The 20,272-nt window shown below is 43.6% G+C and overlaps 1 protein-coding gene across 6 annotated transcripts in view; it reads left to right on the forward strand.

Moving 5' to 3' along the window:
- SPG11 (SPG11 vesicle trafficking associated, spatacsin) overlaps positions 1-20,272 on the forward strand; it is a 104,679-nt gene that overhangs the window by 73,205 nt on the left and 11,202 nt on the right. For 3 of the 6 annotated variants that reach the window (XM_072981618.2, XM_072981617.2, XM_078380841.1), the window contains 8 exons: positions 1,158-1,372; positions 4,652-5,396; positions 11,773-11,915; positions 12,074-12,264; positions 12,920-13,059; positions 13,720-13,853; positions 14,999-15,106; positions 15,614-15,782. In XM_072981618.2, the coding sequence (XP_072837719.2) occupies positions 1,158-1,372; positions 4,652-5,396; positions 11,773-11,915; positions 12,074-12,264; positions 12,920-13,059; positions 13,720-13,853; positions 14,999-15,106; positions 15,614-15,782 (1,845 nt within the window). Of the gene's footprint in view, positions 1-1,157; positions 1,373-4,651; positions 5,397-11,772; positions 11,916-12,073; positions 12,815-12,919; positions 13,060-13,719; positions 13,854-14,998; positions 15,107-15,613; positions 15,783-20,272 lie in introns of those variants that run through there. The other 3 variants (XR_013538847.1, XR_013538846.1, XR_012081498.2) reach the window with 3 other exon arrangements.

The raw sequence follows: 20,272 nt of genomic DNA on the forward strand, positions 1-20,272 counted from the left end.
AATGTCTTGAAGGCTAAAAGATTTTTCCTACCTCTTTCCACCAGTACCCTTGCTATACAAGATAGCAGTAAGTCTTTGACAAGAGAGGTCAAACCCCATTCTAATAGCTCTGTGGTGCCCATGTCAAGTCTGGTTTGCAACATTAAAACTAATGGCACGAGACATTCTCCAGCTGCCAATGATTCTATGAAAACTGAAGTTGGAAGAAGCCTACAAGGCCATCAAGTCCAACCCCCTGCTTAATGCAGAAATACAATCAAAGCATGTCTGCCAGGTGATTATCCAAGTTTTTCTTGAATGGCTCCAGGGTTGGAGCACTCACCAGCTCCTGAGGTAACTGGTTCCACTGTCATACTCCTCTAACAGGAAGTTTTTCCTGATATTCAACTGAAATCTGGCTTCCTTTACCTCGAGCCCATTGTTGCATGTCCTGCACTTGATCCCCCACTTGCTTTTGCAGAACAAGGGTTCTGTTTGTCATCCAGATTTAGTCACACTGAGGTTGACGGCATGGAGAATTCTCCAGTGTTTTTGAGGATAATGAATGAATCCAGGAAACCTTCTACTAGACTGACTTAAGAATACAAATGGTGAAGATTCTTTCCCTTCACCTCTTCAATAGGAAAACCTGAAGATCATACGGTGCTGAGCTTCCTACTACACCTTAAGTGGTCAGACAACCCCCTAGTTCTAGCGCATCCCAATATTTAAAGAAGTCTCTACCAGCCGATGAAGCCACCCTTCAAACCATTGGCTGCAACACACCTTAAGCTACTTAGTTATAAAACTGTATTCTTGATAGTTCTGTATTTAAACCATAGAATGGTCAGATGAGTTTTGCTCAGGTGCAGAAACACTAATATATGAGATTCACAGATGGCCACTAAAGGAATGACAGTTACCGATCAGTAACCTGTCCATGTCATAAGGTAAACCTCACCTTATCAAGGTGCCACAGCTGAAAAATGCTCTCTCCCTTGATTCCACCAATTTAACTGTGGGCAATCTTGGTGTTTTGAAAGGGCCTCAGCAGAGCAAGACAGGTTAATAACATGTATCTATGTATCTGCCTCTTAAAAAAATTCTCATCTTTATAGTACTATTTACAATTTTAAGAGGTGATCGTTGCTTTTTAATTGTACTGCTTTTGCATGTAGGACCAAATATGAAGAAGATGAGTGCCCTCAGTTGCATCTTGAAGGACTCCTCTATTTCAATTGATCCTGCTCTTCTAAGAAATTATACTCATGAGAATTTCCAGACAGAGTGCAGGAGAATTCTGAAGCAACTACAGGAAAGATGCTCTTTTTCCATGGCCAGGGCTGTGGCAGAGCTGGCAGAGCTACCTGTGGACAATGTTGTTATCCAAGAGGTGCGATGTAGCCATTTGGATGTCTTTAGTTTTTTAACTTACATTTTTGTTGTGTTCCATCTCCTCATTGTGGTAGTCTGTGAATAGTGGCATGTCCACCAACTACCACAGTCCTAGATCAGTTCCAGTCTTCAGCTAAAATTTATGTACACAAATGAATGTATGCATATTGTAAGGGAAACTGGTGACCAGAAAGTGAGTGGCGGCAGCCATCTTGTGGGGGCAGTGAGGAGTGGAAAAAGAAAGGGACTAGTAAGGTCAGAGGTCCCATATAAATTTGCAAACCTCCTCTTGAGGTATAAGCTAAAGATATTTCCTCCTTTCTATATGCAAACACTGTCATCCATTCATGAGTAGATATCTTATCTTTCAGTTCTAATTGTCATTGAGAAGAAACTGCAAATCCAGGGCAGACTGGAGGGGCGGGGGGGGGGGACTCGCCATTGTTTATAGAAAATCTTTAGAGGTTACAAGGCACTCCTCGGTTGTGAAGCCAGGTTTGGAGGCCCTTCATGTACGAATTGGGGCCAGGGACGGTATTGGGATCTTGCTGGGTTACCGCGCTCCCCGCAATCCAGCCACCTCCCTACCGGAGCTGGCGGACTTCGTCTCCGCGGCACTGTTGGAGTCCCCAAGACTTTTGGTCCTGGGAGACTTCAACATCCATGCGGAGGCGGAGGTATCTGGTCCAGCTCTTGAGTTCTCGGAAACCATGGCTTTCTTGAACTTGTCCCAACATGTTAACGGTCCCACAAACATGGGCGGCCATATGCTTGACCTGGTATTCTCTACTGAGTGTAGTGAGCGTGGTCTGATGGTGACTGACCTCGTGTCAGTCCCCTTGTCATGGTCAGACCATCACCTGATAAAATGTAACCTCACAATGGAGCTCCCTCCCTGCAGGGAGCAGGGACCTATTTTAATGGTTCGCCCTCGAAGGTTACTGGATCCCATGAGATTCCAGAATACCATGAGAGGGATTCCAGCAGCACTGTCTGGCGTTCCTGTCGAAGCTCTGGTGGATGGCTGGTTCTCCGCCGCTACTAGGGCTGTTGACACGATCGCACCCAAACGTCCTCTCAGGAGCAGAGCTTGGCCAGGACCCTGGTATACCCAGGATCTACGAGCAATGAAGTGAATAAGGAGACAGCTAGAGTGCATTTGGAGAAGGAAACCGACAGATTATAATAAGATAGCTGTCAGGATCGCAACTAACCGTTATCTGGCCAAGGTAAAGGCTGCTAGAAGATCTTACATCGCTGACCGGATAAGCGATGCTTCTAATCAGCAGGCGGAACTCTTCCGTATAGTTCGTGATCTATCCGGAATTGGTCTGGGTGAAGGGCCTCCTGCTAGCATCTCACCTGACCAATTAGCAGCGTTTTTTAAATCTAAAGTGGAGGCCATCCGCCGTGACCTTTCTCCTTTTTTAAATACAATGGATCGAGCCGAGATGTCCAGCGCTCCGCCTTGCCCGGTTGTTCTCGATTCCTTTCAGCCTGTGACGCCAGATTTGGTGGACAAGGCGCTTGATCGCTGTCGGTCCTCCACCTCTTCTCTCGACCCTTGCCCGGCCTGGCTAATCAAAGCAGCCAGGCCTGTAACAACAGAATGGGCCACTGCAATAATTAATGGGTATCTCCAGGAGGGCAAGGTTCCCCTTGCCCTCAAGGAGACACTCATTAGGCCCATTAAGAAGAAACCAAATTTGGCGACGGACAACATTGGAAATTATAGGCCCGTCACCAATGTTTCTTTCCTCAGCAAGGTGATTGAGAAAGTGGTGGCAGATCAGCTCCAGGCGCTTTTGGACGAAACCAACGCTCTGGACCCATTCCAGTCGGGTTTCAGGCCGCGCTATGGTACTGAAACGGCACTGGTCGCACTGATGGATGACCTGTTGAGGGAGGCCGATGGGGGCAATATGTCCTTGTTGGTCCTCCTTGACATCTCAGTGGCATTTGATACCTTTGACCACGGTATCCTCCTGGGGAGGCTCTCTGAGTTAGGAATAGGTGACAGCGCTTGCTTGGCTCCGTTCCTTCTTGGAGGACCGGCCCCAGAGAGTACAGCTTGGAGAGAGGGTCTCGGCCCTGTGGAGCCTCAATTGTGGGGTCCCACGGGGGTCGATCATCTCTCCAATGCTGTTTAACATCTACATGAGGCCACTGGGGGGGTCATCAGGGGGTGTGGAGCCTCGTGTCACCAGTATATGGATGACACACAGCTCTACATCTCCTCATCTACCTCAGTGGATGCCGTTCTGTCCCTTCAGCCCTGCCTGGAGACTGTACTGAAATGGATGCAGTCAAATGGGTTGAGGCTGAACCCGGACAAGATGGAGGTCTTGAGGGTGGGTGGTTCTTCCGTCAGCGGTATAGGTAACTCCCTTTCTTTCGGGGGGACGACCCTTGCCGCAAAGAGTGAGGTCCGCAGCTTGGGGGTACATCTGGACCCGGCGCTAACCATGGAAACCCAGGTGGCATCCTTGGTCCGCTCCGCCTATTTTCATCTATGGCGGATTGCCCAGCTGCGGCCATATCTTGATCGGAGGGCCCTCACTACTCTAGTACATGTGCTCATAATCTCGAGATTAGACCATTGTAATGCACTCTACGTGGGGCTGCCTTCGAGGCTGACGCGGAAACCTCAGATGGTCCAGAATGCGGCAGCCAGGCTCCTTAGTGGGGTGAGAAAACACCAACATATCTCCCCCACTCTGGCTGCTCTGCACTGGTTGCCCATCCATTTCCGCGTTGACTTCAAAGTGCTAATGATCAATTATAAAGCCCTAAACGGTTTGGGACCTCAATATTTGGCAGATCGTCTTCTTCCACCCAGATCTACCCGAATCACCCGTCATTGCCAGCAGGGACGGCTGAGGGGTCTGACGCCGAGAGAGGCTCGGAAGGAAAAAACTAGAAACCGGGCCTTCTCGGCGGTGGCCCCTCAGCTGTGGAATGCCCTCCCAACAAAAATTCGGCTGGCACCCTCGCTGGGTGTTTTTAAAAGCCAGTTAAAAACTTGGCTATTTAAGCAGGCCTTCACTCCAGTCAGCTAAGTCTTTCTTTTTTTCTCCTCCTCTTTTCTTATTCTATCCCATCTTGGTACTCCTTTCTTAAACTAATTGCCTTAATTAATATTGTAATTGTATTTTTACATTTTTTATATTGATCTATTTTATGCTGTAAGCCGCCCTGAGTAGATGTGGTCTAGAGGGGCGGGGTATAAATTTAATAAATAAACAAATAAATAAATAAATTTCTGTACATTTTGCAGGTACTTCAAAATATACACCTGTTGAAGCAGATTGACCACTGGTCTCAAAAGCGGACAAGGATTGAGTTCTGGAAAAAGTGCCATGAGAACTATGTGAGAAATGGAATCTCAAACCAAGCTGCCTCCAATTTTTTTTCAGCTCAGGCAGACTTTGTATCTGAGTCATTGGATGACAACAGAACATCAAGCATTCTGGAGAGACAGCTTCTCCTTACCTTGGCTGGTCACTGGCTAGCCAGAGCTCACCCTGTCCCACTAAATGATCTTGAACAAATAGAGAAAGAGATCTGGCTTTGCCGCATCATACAACAGACTTTGAGCCACAGCACAGGGCAGGCCAACCATACTGCTGTGAGTGGCGAGCTATCCTTTGATTCCTTAGTAAAGGAGTTCTCCTTTTCCAAGATAGCTGCATTAAACATGCACAAGTACTTGGAGCTTGAGAGCTTGCCTTCCCAAGGTGCAGTGCAAACCACACTTTCTGATGCTGAAACAGAATCATTGAGTTTTCTTATTGGACGCCTTCTAGATGAAGGAAATGTGCATGAGGCCAGCCGTGTTTGCCAATATTTTAAATTTTACAGCAGAGATGTCTCATTGGTCTTGCACTGCAGAGCACTTGCTGCTGGGGAAACCCCTCTAAGCTTGTTTCACCCAGAGATTCAAGTTCTCATTGCAGCACAAAAAAGAGAAGAAAACAAAGAGAAGAATGGGGAAGAGGCACCTAAGAAACGACCGCATAGCAGTAAGTATCTGAAACTGTGGACCACATGATTTTGACGACAGCATCTAAGAGATCCATGCATTCTTTCTTTGCAATGAGTACCTTTTTGTCTGCCGTTTTGTTAAGAAAGAACACTGCTGTTCTGGAACAGATATGTGGAAATGTGCCACTGTGGCCAGAGGTCCAGGAAGGTTCAGCACCTCATCAAATGCAGTTCCCATGCAGGTGTAAATACAAGGAACTTTCAGAATAATTCCCCTGTCATTGTTCTCATGTTCACCCTTTTCAGCCAGGCAGCAGCGCTTTTATTTTACTTACTCCCATTACTTCTACAAGAGGTTGCACTCTTTGTGGAAGCGGCTGAAATCAAACCTGAAATATCCATTTCTCCAGAGACCCACAGGTTCCTCCAGTTCCAAAGGCACAGTTAGACTCCTGGATCATGATAAGGGGGCAGCAGAATGAGCATTGAGGCTAGAGGAGAGAAAGAAGGGGAGCCCATGTTGGATTAGGCAGGGGGAGTGCTCAGTAGGTATGAGGCGGGGCATGGTGTGTCCAGGGCCCATCAACCCTGGCAATATTACTGAGTAGATGAGATTGGAAAGAACAGCTTGTTTTTGATGTTAGTAATTCTTAGAAACATCTATTTTCTCACAATAAGTCTGATACGCCATATTTACAATCATACCTTTCAAAGTTGGCATCATTTTTTTCAGAAATGAGAAGAAATAGGGATGCTGTTTGAACAAACAACAGCTGTCAAACCTACAGTTCAATGCATTTCAATGGGGGGGGGGAATTCACCAAAAATTAACGAAGACTCAGAACAAAGCCAAATTAAGTTTGCAAAGGTTTTACAGGGTGCACTAACGATTCCAAGCATTTTAAACAGTTTTTGAACATTTTAAGACACTTTAAAAATAGCGAAAACGGACCTGTCAAAACCATTGGGGAACCGCATTTCGCTTAGCGATGTTTCCTATGGCGGTTTTCACTTAAGGACGGTAATCCGTTCCCATTGGAACGGATTATCCAGTTTTCAATGCATTCCTATGGGAAATAGTGTTTCGCTTAGCGATGTTTTCCCATAGCGATTTTTTTTAACCAATTAACATCGCTAAGCGAGGCACCACTGTACTTTAATTGGATTCCTGCACTGAGCAGAGATTTGTGCTCAGTGGCTTTACAGGCCCCTTCCATCTTTTCTAAATTACTACCATGTTTCCCCGAAAATAAGACAGGATTTTGCTTTGAAAAACGCATTAGGGCTTATTTTCAGGGGAAGTTTTATTTTTTTCCATGTACAACTATCTACATTTATTCACATGCAGTCATATTATTTTCTTCTGGTTGCTACACAATGCTGCACAATGGTGGAGGAGGGGATTTCACTTAACTCAGGCTTTTTTGGGGGTAGGGTTTATATTACAAGCCCTAATTATGGGACATCTCAAATAGTGTCTGTAGTCCCATCCACTTCTTTCCACCTAAAGTGGATCGCCCAGCTACGTCCCTATCTTGACACATGGTCCCTCACCACGCTGGTCCATGCGCTGGTAGTCTCAAGATTAGACTAGTGTAATGCCCTCTATGTGGGGCTGCTCTTGGGACTCCTACAGAGACTGCATCGGGTTCAGAACACGGCGGCTAGATTGCTGAGTGGGGTTAGAAAATACCAACACATTTCCCCCACCCTGGCCTCCTTACACTGACACTTCCATACCAGTTTCAAGGTGATGGTATTAACCTATAAGGCCCTAAATGGTTTGGGACCTCGCTATCTGGCCAAGCGCCTCCTTCCAGTTAAGTCTGCCCATCCTATAAGATCATTGCAGGCAGGATGGCTGAGAGTTCTGACCCCGAGAGAGACCCGGAAAACAACGACTAGAAATTGGGCCTTTTCAGCGGTAGATCCATAATTATGGAACTCTCTTCCACCTGAAGTCCACCTGGCCCCTCCCCTGGGCACATTCAAAAAGCTACTAAAAAGCTGGCTGTTTAAACAGGCCTTCCCTGAACAAACTACACTCTCATACAATAATATAACTCTATCATACTGCCATGCTCCACGTTCTTAATTTTTTTTACGATTTATTGTATTTATTGTATTGTAATTTTATCTTTACCACACTTTATGACTTTTGATTTTTGCCCCTATGTACAGTATTGATGTTGTTGTTGCTATTTTGTTAATTTGTTGTTTTATGTTACTTGTTGTAAACTGCCCAGAGTGGCCTTCGCTGCCAGATAGTCTGTAAATGAATGAATGAATGAATGAATGAATGAATGAATGAATGAATGAATGAATGAATGAATGAATGAATGAATAAGAGGATCCTGAAAAATCATACTAGGGCTTATTTTCAGGTTAGGTCTTATTTTCGGGGAAACAGGGTGGAGTTATGATGGATTTAGTCCCTGCAGCTTGAAATAGTTCTATTGATATCCTAACTACACTTCTTTCTTCCAGGTCATTTCAAAATAGCTTTTACTTTGCTTCTTAAATCACAGGTTCTTCATCATCAAAATAGTCTGTTGTTCATTTATCTCTTTTGGGTAGGTCTTCAATATATTGCTTCCACTCATTTTTTAAATCCTGGTCAGATATTGTTTTTTCTATTAGTCTTTCAATGTTCTTTATCTAGGTTTAAATTTCCCTTGGAATTTTCTGAATCTTCTGGAAGTGATCTCTCCCCCCCCCCTTTGTTGTTCTGTTCTATTGCTTTGCATTGGCTGTTGAATTAGTTTTCTTTTGAGTCTACATAATAGTTGCTAAAATGTTGCATTCAGGATTCTGACCCTACTTTTGTCACCTTTTACTTTTGCTTCTCACCTGTCCTTAACAAGTTCAAGTGCTTTTTCAGTCATCCTAGTAGACTTTTCTTTTTCGTGCACAAATATTCTTTTTGCATCCTTTTCTGATAATATCTCTGGTTTCAATCCATGGTTCTTTTAGTTCATATTCATCTGAGTTCAGTAATGCAAATCTGTTCTTCATGTGCACTTTAAATTCCTCAGAAATGTTGTTTGAACTATATTTTGGCACTAGGATTCTTTTTGTATTCTTCTTTTGGAATTACTCTTAAGTTTGATATTTACAGTTCGTTATCAGTACCACAATTTGTTCCTTGCGTTTTGACAGAGAGAATACAACTTCTCCATCTCCTATTCTCTATTATATAGTCTATTTGATTATATAATTAATTATATAGACAATTATATAGTCTATTGACCATCTGAAGCTGTCACATGTACAGTCATCTGTTTGGTTGGATTCACAGAATTCTATGAGTTATTCTCCTGCTTTGTTTCTGATCCGTAAGGTCAAAGTAACAACATTTTGTTCTTTGTTTCCTGCTTTTGCATTTCAGTCACCTATGATTAACATATTTTGTTTCTGTGCGTCTTCAGTTTCCTTCTGGATGCTTGCATTTTTATTATTTCTTCAGCAAAGTTAGAGCATAGACTTGAATTATAGTTACAGTGGGACCTCGACTTACAAACATCCCTAACTACGAACATATCAACTTACGAAAGGCTCCATTTGCAAAAATTGGCATTGACTTGCGAACAGAGCCTCAACCTACGAACAAAAACAGCATGGGAAAAGGGTGTTTCCCCTGCCTTTTTGCCTTCGGGGGTCGACGCTCCGTTCGTAAGTCGATGCCATTTTTCCTGAATGGAGCAATTGGCACCTTTGGAGGTCTCCCTGACATTGGAGGAAGCCCTTTGAGACCTCCGAAGGCAAAAAGGCAGGGGGAAAGGGCTGGAAATTCGAATTTCCAGCTTTTTCCCCCTGCCTTTTTGCTTTTTTTCTTCCCTTGGAAAGCATTGTTTGGTTTTCAGTGCATTCCTATGGGAAATGGTGCTTCAACTTAAGAACGTTTCAACTTAAGAACACAGTCCCAATACGGATTAAGTTCTTAAGTCGAGGTATGTTAATAGACTTTCCAAGAAACCCAACTGATCTTATTTGGTCAAACTTCGTATTATAGCCCCTAACTGCCTGTTCTACATCTTGCCTCGGCATTAAAGCCATTTTGTTTCTTCTGAATTCATCATTTCCAGAGTAAAATACTTCATAGTTGTCTCACTGAAAATGTCAGATTTCAGTCCACTTTAATGACACCAAGTACTGCAGTGTTTAAAAGTTCCATTACTTGCTTTACAGTTTCCAATTTACCTTGATTTATTCTTCTCATGTTCCATGTTCCAATTGTATGTATTGTGCAACATCAGACTTTCCTTTCATCTCTGTGCGCATCAGCCTCTAGATGTCCTTTCGACTGTAATCAAGTTGCGTCATTAGTAAGAGTGCTGTTCGTAGTTGTCCTTCCCTAGTACCTGATTTAGTGCCTTCTGACCAGGGAGCCTCATATTCTAGCAGCATCTATTTTCATTTTTGGCCTGTCTCATCACAGGGCCTTCAGGGTAAGAAATATTCAGTAGTGGCTTACCATTGTCTTCTTCTGCTCAGTACTGACAAAAGTTAGCTTGAGCATCACTGCCATTGCCTACGAAGGATTCTCTGCCAGTGTCAACTTCAACTACTGTTGCTTCCCTGTAGCTGCTCTTCAGGAGTTTCTCTGCATTCATCATCATCAGAACTGTCTGCTCTTTTCTGCTAATATGAAAGAGAGTGAAGAGAGTGAATCCATCTTTGTCTGGTGCCTCAGCAGCCAACTTGGGTGATCCTACTAGGACTCCAGACTTGCAGTGGGGATCTAGCCTCCTGAAGGCATTGCTCTTGGCTTCTTTGAGATGCTCAAAACCCTCGTCACGTTAAGGTATTCATTCACGAAGTGGACACTGTCAGCAATCCCCCATCTCCAAGGAGATACCGGGGATGCCGCAGAATGGAGAGATTCCAAAGGTTAGTCAGTCCTTTAGGAGCTAAGATGAGCCCAAGACTCTCAGCTAGGCCCTGACTAACACTTCTTCCTCAAATCCACCTCCTTTATTAAGAAAAGCAACACACACAGACAAATCCATGAGTTTAGACTCAGGCTAATCTGGGCTCTATATCAGGTAGCAAATACACATGGCCAAATCAGAAAGACTAGTCTGTTCAAGAAACCAGTGCAAGCGATTCTAAATCATTACTGTTTTATTTAAAAAAGGATGGTTCAGAAAAGAATTCAGATTATTGCAAAGTAATTCAGTTAGGAACATTTTCATAACAAGGCAGACAGATCACCCCCACCACTCCAGCTGGAAAAATAAAATAATTGAAAGCATTCTAAACTAGAATAATGCATAAGCATAGTCATTCTTACGTTCCTGTGATTCCATAGTCCATGATCCACCAGGAAAAGTTAGATTCCAGTCGTAATCCAAAAGTTATAATCTATTTTGGGAAAAAGCACGTGTCTGTCCTTTCTCAGTCAAACTCCATCTTTTTCCAACTTCTTCTTCCCAGAATTCCTCATAAGGAACACCCCCCTCCTGGGTCTTGTTGTCCCGCCTAACTTTCTCATGAGAGCTTCAGTTGTTATCATACTTTGTGGTAGGTTTATTTTGACTACGAAAGTCTCTGCTCTCTACTCATCTTAGCAACGAGATAACCAGAGACCGAAGCTTCTCTGAAACAGCATGAAAAACTTTCCTACTACAGAGCAGACTTTAAATCAAGATGGATGCTGTTAAGACAATATTATGACTACAAAACCCATTGTAGCATCTCATAAAACACAAATCATCACTGAGGTTGCTTAATATATGTTTGTCTTTAGTTTTTTGTGATTTCTTTAAATCTGAACGGTTTAAAGCAAGTATGTGTTATATAAATTTAAGGACAAAATATCTTAGTAAAAATAATTTCCAGATAAAACTTAGAATTAGGATGGGCATGAAGCCCCAGCCCCTCAATTACCAGCTGACAGACATTGCTCATTCTCTCCCTGTCATGCCATCTTCCAGCCCTGGCAGGAGCATGGACTCCCTTCTCTGCCTCTTTCAGCGGGGGGGGGGGGGGAGGAGGAAAGGTGAGGCACCTGTGGCACCAACAACTTAGGTACTTCATGCACATCTCTACTTGGAATATGTTTGAAAATAATGTAAACTACATTAAATACCCTTAATTATTTTTTCTTGTCAAATATTTCCGTTCAAGTACTTTTAAACTCGTATATATAAATCAAATATGTCGAATCATATCACACTAAATTTCTGGACTTTTTTGGAAACACTTTCATGGGAAAAAAAATCCAGAAAAGCTACCAATTCCCCCGCTCTTCAAGAAAACCCATGTCATTGATCCTGTTTATCATTGCTTTTCTATGTAGGTAATGTGTAATTCCTGGATGGCTGTTGTAATGGCAGGCTCTTCTCCAGCCTGGTTTTTATAGATTAGTTTGCTCAGGATCTTTGTTTCTTGCTGTCCTGGTTTTGTTTTTAGGCTCTGGTATGGAGTATTTTTCCTCTGTGGGGGATCTTTGCAGTGACAGTGAAGTTGTGGGCAGCTTGCAGACGCTGATAGCAGAATGTGTCCATGGGAGGAACTATTGCCGACAGATGCTGTGCTTGTATGAATTGTCTAAGGTATGTATGTGTTTGATACTGGATGAGGGCGGAATAATGAAGGCAGAGGAGCTTCATCAAGGATCTTCCCTGCCTGGGGAGGCTCTGACAGGTGACAGGCTTCTTTCTTTCCTGTGTAACCAATGGAAAGCATCCTCCTTTTTTGTGATGTTCTGCAGGAGATAGGCTGTTCCTTCAGTGAGATCTCTGCACATGATTCTGAACAGTTGCTCCGGATGATCCTGTCATCTCAGCAGCCAGACAGGTGCAAAAAGGCCCAGGCCTTCATCAACACTCAAGGACTGGATCCAGAGATAGTGGCAGAACTTGTGGCAGATGAAATCACACAAGAGCTGTTGACACCTTTACAAGGAAAGAATCTTGGAATCTTGCTTTCATTTTATGAGTCTGTTCAGCTCCACACAGTTTATTACTTAGAGATATTTGTTTGCTTGCATTGTGTTTTTGATGCAGCCTAGAAATACTTCTTTTGACTCTGTATTAGACTTTGTAATTTGACTCTGCAGTCAAGACTCTGCTTATCACTTGAGTTTGAACTCAAGGGGCTCAGGTTGCCAGCTCCAGGTTGACTCAGCTTTCCACCCTTCTGAGGTTGGTAAATTGAGTTGGTAAATTGAGTACCCAGCTCACTGGAGGGGGGGGGAATAAGTAGCCTGCATAATTAAAATGTAAACCACCCAGGAGTGCTTTACTGTAAGTGCTGTGGAGTGGTATAAGCAGCACTTTTTAAAAAGTTAATATTTAGTCTTCAATCCACTATGACAGCCAGCCCAAGTTCTTTTGAATACTACTACTACTGTATAATGAGTGTGCAATTTAAATTGCTTCCTTTCACTGACAGAACTTGTGAAAGGAAGCAACAGACGTCAGATAATATGCGGGGAAAGGTCCTAGAATAGGTGAGATACATGTGAGGAAATGTTGCATTGCCTTCCTCTGTAATTAGCTTGGAGCAATTCTTTGAGTAGGATGTCATTTACTTGTTTATGTTTATTTGTATGTGCAGGGCACAAGCATATCCTGAATCCAGCAGAAGAAAGAAATGTGTTTCTGCAGCTGGCCAAACTCTGCCATGATCACACTCTGGTTGGCATGAAGTTATTGGATAAAATTTCAACTATACCACACGGGGAACTTGCATGCAGTAAGTGAATGGTTGTTATAGGTCATTGTTTTTCATTGAACCCATTACCGTCGACTCATTAATGTCAGCAATGAGTCCTTGATTTAGTGATGGAAGCTGTCATCCAAACTATATTCACTAGAGCACAATTCTCATCTGAATCTGTGGCGCTTTCCTTCCCAAGTAAATATGGACACGATTGGACCGCAGGAATGTCTTACTGCCTTTCTGCTTGTTTTCTTTTTGTGGTCCCTATGTGGAAATTGTGTCACCATGACCAGGAACCTGGAAGTGTGTTCATGGGGACTTGCAGTTCTCTATGGAAATTCATCTTTGGAACAGCTTGAGTTTATCACTAAAGTACTTTAATAATGTGTAAATATTTCCAGGAGGAAAAGAGGTATTTTCTACATAAGTGGGTCAATGCTGGCAATTAGGCTTCTCCCTGAGAAAGTGTGGACTTTCTTTCCTCCCAAGGCATTTGCCCTCACAGCTTCTGTGAGACTGCTTGTTGCTGTTCCCATTTACTGACTGCCACACCATCCATGGCAAAGGAAAGAACAGAACCTGGATATCCTAGATATAAAATCCAGCTCTCTGGATGTTGCATCATACTATTAGCTTCATTTTATAGGATCTATAAGCAAAGTGTTTTGATAGTAGTCTCTTCTCCATCCTTAGCTACAGAGCTTCTGATATTAGCCCATAACTGTTTTAGTTTGACTTGTCACATGGAAGGGATTACTCGTGTCCTCCAAGCTGCTCGGCTGCTCACAGATGAACACTTGGCACCCAGTGGAGAATATGGTCTTGTGGTAAGTAGTTGCCCCAAATTTCACCCTCCTTCTGCCTGGGTTCTACTAATTCCAAAACGCTACCTTACTCACAACGCTGAAGGGATCTAGGCAGGTATTCCATGACATAAATATTACTCTGATACGGTGTTTGCTTATTCTTAGTATTATGTTACATGCAGCTTTTGTTACTACAAGAAGCAGCCACACAAAATGCAGGTTAATTTGGCAAAAAAGTGGCCGTGAGCACCTTTCCCTGTACTTGAGAGGGCACCTGCTTTTGTTTTCTCCTGGCCATTGATTAATGTTTTCCATTTCTTGGTTTCCAAGTTCATGCAACTCTTTCCCTCCATTTTTAGATCTTTATTTATTTCATTTAAAAAATATATACAATTTCATTTTAAAAGATATATACAATATATAACAAACTAACAATGTCACAACATAAGAATGTTTATAAAGAATATATAGAATATTTATAAACTCAACAAGCAGGAAAACCAACACCTCTACATGCTATAATTATGAGCATTGTATTAGTTCAGTAGATATTTCTGTAAGTCCACATGATTTCATGGTGGCTGTGACACTAAACAGTCATGCAAGAATAAGTGATACCTTTTTATAGGCCACTGATAAAAAATATAAAATCATACAATATGTGAGTTTTCGTGAGTAAATCCTACTTCTTCAAAGCAAGTACCGAGAGTCCAAACATTCGTGGCAAGATGGGGTTTGCCAGGAGGTTACTCTTCGATGTAAAATTCTTGGCAAGATGAATTTCATAGGACACATTTGTCCTAGGTGAGACAGGAAGCAGTAAGGTTGTTGTTTTAACATTACAGCTGATGCAGCTGTGGGTTGAAGTTCACACTCAGCTCTTCAGACAAAGGGGCACAGGCCATACTCACGCACATACACCTCCTCTTCATTTGGCCCTTCTTCAAAGCAGACTTGTTTCTGCTTATTGTGTGGTGCTCTTGCTCTCAAATGAGAGATCTATCAGTGTCTGTTTGAACCCCAGCTGGAATTCAAGGCAATACTGACCAGCAGCACTCCACAGAACCCAATTCACTCTCATGTGAAAGAGGTCTGTTGCAACGATACTGCTACCCCCACCCCAAAGTTTGAAGCCTGCCCTGATGCAGAGACTGTTCTTTCCACAGGTCCGACTCCTCACTGGTATTGGCAGATATAATGAGATGACATATATCTTTGACTTGCTGCATGAGAAGCATTACTTCGAGGTGCTAATGAGAAAGAAGCTTGATACGGTGAGTGCAGTGTACTTTTCCCCAGAGCAAGAGTTCTGGGGATGAAAAGGACAGCAGTTGGGATTCAGATATTATTGTTGGAAAACAAACTGGATTTTTAGAAGGATGATTCTGAAACTGTCCGTGTCAGCAAGATGTTGTTTTACAGAACAGAAAATCCTTCCCATGAAGTCTCAGTCTTAATTTGTAGCCTCCTCATAATTGCTCTTGCCCTGTTAGAAAATAACCATCCCAGTCTCCTTGCATTTACACCCCGGAATGCCCATGCTACCCCAACATCTTAAATCTCAAACCCTTTTTAACTCAATTGTTTAATAGCAGTGCTGACCTGCTAACCTGTTCAAACCTTTCACACTCCTCAGTGTTTCTGAATCTTGCTCCTAATAAATTATATTTCACTTGCACAATATCAGATTTATTTAATTCTCTTAGCTACTGGCCTGAGAGTTGTAGTTGGCAGGCCTTGTTCTAAATTCCCTAATGAATGCATCTTTTCTTGTTTGGCAGAGTGGGACACTCAAGACAGCCCTGCTTGACTACATCAAACGTTGCCGTCCAGGGGATAGTGAGAAGCACAACATGATTGCACTATGCTTCAGCATGTGCCGCGAGATAGGGGAGAATCATGAAGCAGCAGCCAATATTCAACTGAAGCTCATTGATTCTCAGCCATGGGGTAAGCTATCATCTGCCTAGGCAGAGCAGCAGTGACCCGGAGCAAGAATTTGTGGAAGGTTTGAAGAGTTTTGCCTCAGATGGAGGAAGATATCCAAGGAGCGGCACATTTGCCAATAGGGCAGTACCTGTAGAATCTTCACACTTTCACTGTGGAGCATTGCCTTCTCAGCTTCTACCAAGGAAGCGAACAAGTCAAATAAAGCAAAACTGAACTTCTACATCTTCCTCTCTTTCTTTTCCCCAGTTTTTTCATCTACCAATTTATGAATCAGTTTGAAGAATTTGGGTTTGGTTTTTAGATGCTAGCTAACTTGGATTACAATTGGGTGAAAAGGGCAGGGTTTTGATAGCTTGAAACAACTAGGAAAAATGTACTGAAGTTTTCCTTAACTCAGAGGGAATCTGTTATTCTTCAGTGTGGCCTCTGTCAATGCACACAAAAGGGTTAAATCAGCACCTGCGCTGGACCTCTCGGAATCTTCTTGAGCTTTTAATAGAAAAGTAACAAAGTTTTAGGTTGCCTGTATTGTGCATGCTCCACCCGCTGAAGCCTCAGTTCCATTTTTCCGCCGAGCGGTTTGGAACCTCTCACTTCGAGCTTGTTATTTTACTGTTTTTTCGACTGATTTTTATGGCTCTCGAACTTGGAATTTCCTCTGACTACTCTGTCTTCAGTTGCCCCGACCTTGGACTGTTTGCCTGGTCTCTCCTATTGCGTTTTCTCCACTAACTTGGTTGCTTCGGATTTTCCCTCCTCTTCACCTCATTGTGCAACATTTAAGGTAGGAAGATTCCTTTCTATACCAGCTTATGTCACGCTCCAGACCCTTTAGCCGGTGCATTGTTTGTTCTAGGAAGCTTCCTTTTCATGACGGGCATGATCGCTGTCTTTTTTGCTTAGGGGAGTCCTACCAAACCCAATCCTATATACATTGTAAAGGTTTTACTAAAGCTGCATTAAAAGCTAGACAGCAGAGACTTAAGTATCACCTTTGGGATACCACTCTCTCTTCATCTAAGCCATCAGAAATGGAAATTGCTGCAACCCCTCGATCTGAGACCTGAAATGGCTCACCTCAATCTTCCCTCAGTAAAGCCTCTGATAAACCAACGAAAAAGTCCATTGCTGTGAAGAAATTGGCATCGAAGGCGACCATGGCTTCCTCTTCCAAGCCTGTTAAACAAACAAAAATGAAGGCTGCAGTTAAAGCCAAGGACAATCATAAGCAGTTGCCTCTGGTCTCTGAGTTGCTTCCTTCTCCTATTCTTGAAGACTCCTCAATAGACCGAGAGTCCTTCTTGGAGGCAGCCCCTTCGCTCGCTCCTAGACAGGCTGAGCCATTACCACCTGAAGGCATCTCCTCTCTGACGCTGAGCCAGCTTGCATGTGCTACTGCAGGTTTGGCTTCTGCCCCTCACAGCCCTGTGTCAACGGGGCAGGCATCTTTGGCTCCATCAGTATATTCCGTTGCTTCGAGACCAAACTCTCCACCTCGAAAGTGACCAGTCAAGACCAAACATATTTCTCCGGATTGGCATTGATCTCCTCAACGTGAGGTGGTGGTACTCCCTCGGTCATCTTGACGCCAACATAGAGATCCGACCATTACGAGCCGAGGTGTAAGAAACATCGCCGTCGACACAGAGGAGACTACCCTTCTTCTGACACCTCCTTGACGTCGAGCGAGAGGCATAGAAGAAGGAAGAGGTTGAAATATGTATACGCTTTTTCCACCTCTTCTTCTCCATCAACGTCCCCATGCAGACATCGACGTCGAAAGCAGCTCTACGTCGACAAGAGAAAGGGCATCACTAGGGATACAAGAAAGCATCCAGCTGAGTCAGCTCCTCTGTTTTCGGTGTCGACTGTTGGGCGATCTTCTCAGCAGACTGCTTCTTCTTCCCACGACGCTGAGAAATATTCACACAGGAGGCTCCATCATACTTTGACCTCAGATCAAGATAACATGTTTTCAGCTGACTCCTCTGCTCCTGAGAACGATGTCCCTCAAGAGCCATTGGTGGAAGAATTACCAGAGGGAGAGGTAGTTGAAACTGATGCTGCTGACAACCATGCTTCCTCTCCCTCTGAGGACTTTTCATCATATGCCCAGATGCTTTCAAGACTGGCAAAACCCCTCAAAATAGACACTGACCAACCTGTTCCACCTACAGAGGACCTCATATTTGGGGACATAAACCAAGAAAGATCTCCACCACTTAGCCCAACATTTTTACCAGCCTTAATGGACATCATTAAGGACACTTGGAACCAGCCATCCACTTCAGCCCCTATGTCTAGAGGCACAGAGAATTTGTACCGCGTCCATGGGGATGACACCAATTTTCTTCTCAAACACCCTATCTCCAACTCTCTGATAGTTGAAACTAGCTGCTCAAGACCAACTGGAAAATCCCATGTAACTTGAATAAACAAGGAGGGCAGAAAATTAGAGGTACTCGGAAGGAAAATTTATTCACTTATCTCATTCCTCCTCCGTGTCACATATTACCAAACAGCCTTGGAGGCTTACCAAAAACAGCTTTGGCTTCAGATTTTACCAGCACTTAAATTGGTTCCTGAGGACATAAGACAAGGTTTCCTAAATACATATGAAGAAGCCCAAACCGTATCAAAACACCAGAGGTTCTCTACCAGGCATGCGACTGAAGCTGCATCCAAAGTCCTTATGTCAGCTGTCAACCTACGTAGACACGCATGGCTCAGGGCAGCTAACATAATGGAAGATGTTAAGACACGGGTAGAAAACGTGCCTTTTGACGCCAAGGGCCTCTTCAATGAAAAAACCGATGGAAATCTGGAAGAGCTGCATAAAATGAAGAAAACAGCCAAGTCTTACTCCATTCAACCTCAGCTAAGTACAATACCAGTGGCGCAAACTGTACTCTCAATATTCTCAATCTGCACAACAGTACAAGTCCTTCAAGAACTTACCTCAACGCAGATCTTCACAAGCCTTTTCTTCAACTTCCAACTACCGTCCTTAGTCGACTCAGCATAGACAGTCTTACAAGCCACCTACCAAAAAGTCCAAACAGTACCTTTGACTCCCTCATCACACCATTTGGACAGCATCTCACAACAAGACTACAATGCTTTCTACAAAATTGGATGGTCATCACAAAAGATTCTTGGGTCTTAAAAATTATACAATTCGGTTACCAGCTGGAATTTATAGAATATCCTCCGCTAGAGCAGATCAAGCATACATCCTTTGATCCTGCTCTAGAAGAAGAAGTTCTGTCTCTTCTAAAGAAGCACGCCATTCAAAGAGTCCCCACAAGAGACTTAAAAAACGGGTTTTACTCCCGTTACTTCGCCGTCCCGAGAAAGGACGGGGGAATCAGGCCCATTCTGGATTTAAGGACACTAAACACTTACCTTCATCTGAAATGCTTCCGAATGGTGACACTGGACACCATAATTCACCTGTTGAAGAAGAACAATTGATTTGTAGTGATAGACCTAAAGGATGCTTATTTTCATGTTACCATCCATCCCAACCACAGAAAATACCTCCAGTTCATATTTCAGAACACCATTTACCAGTTTCTAGCCCTCCCATTCGGGCTCTCAACAGCTCCAAGAACGTTTACAAAATGCATGGCACCGGTGGCTGCTTACCTGCGTCTACACAAAATCCAAGTCTATCCTTACATAGACGATTGGCTGGTTGTCTCCCCATCGAGGCACCAGGCTCCAAAAGACACAAAATTCATACTTTGTGTTCTGTGGAACCTAGGTTTGTCAATCAATGTCAAAAAGTCACATCTCACGCCATCTCAAGTAGTAGACTACATTGGTTGCAGGTTAGACACCACCAAGGGTCGGATTTTTCTGCCCACAGAAAGAATAATGAAAATACAGAAGGCTGTCCGGCAATTTTGACCAAGGGCACTTGTCTCTGCGAAACATACACAACATCTGTTAGGCCTCATGGCATCCACGACTCCAGCTCTAGCGCATGCCCACTTGAAGATGAGATCCCTCCAATTTGGGTTCTTGACTCTCTTCAATCCTATGAAAGATCACCAAGGAAGGCGTCTTCATGTATCACCAGAACTGGGTCAACAGCTCCAGTGGTGGAACTTCTCCCCTCATCTGTTGATAGGGCGCCCCTTCCAACCTCTTCAGCTCACAATACAGGTGACAACAGATGTGAGCTCAACAGGATGGGGAGCGCATTGCAGCCAACACCAAGTACATGCCGTATGGTCCGCTCAGGAGCGAAATCTCCACATCAACCATCTGGAGATCATAGCAGTCCTGAAAGCATTCAAGGCTTTTTTCCCACTGATACAAGGTCGTGGTGTTCAAGTGGTCACAGACAACACCATGACCATGTATTATATCAACAAACAGGGAGGAATTCGCTCCGGATCGCTCCTGTTCCTGGCTGTGCACCTTTGGGAATGTGCTACCAGCACCACATCTTTCCAGTGGCGATACATGTCTCCACAACAGAC

The sequence above is a fragment of the Pogona vitticeps genome, chromosome 12 (assembly GCF_051106095.1).
Source record: "Pogona vitticeps strain Pit_001003342236 chromosome 12, PviZW2.1, whole genome shotgun sequence".
NCBI classification, from domain to species: Eukaryota; Metazoa; Chordata; class Lepidosauria; order Squamata; family Agamidae; genus Pogona; species Pogona vitticeps.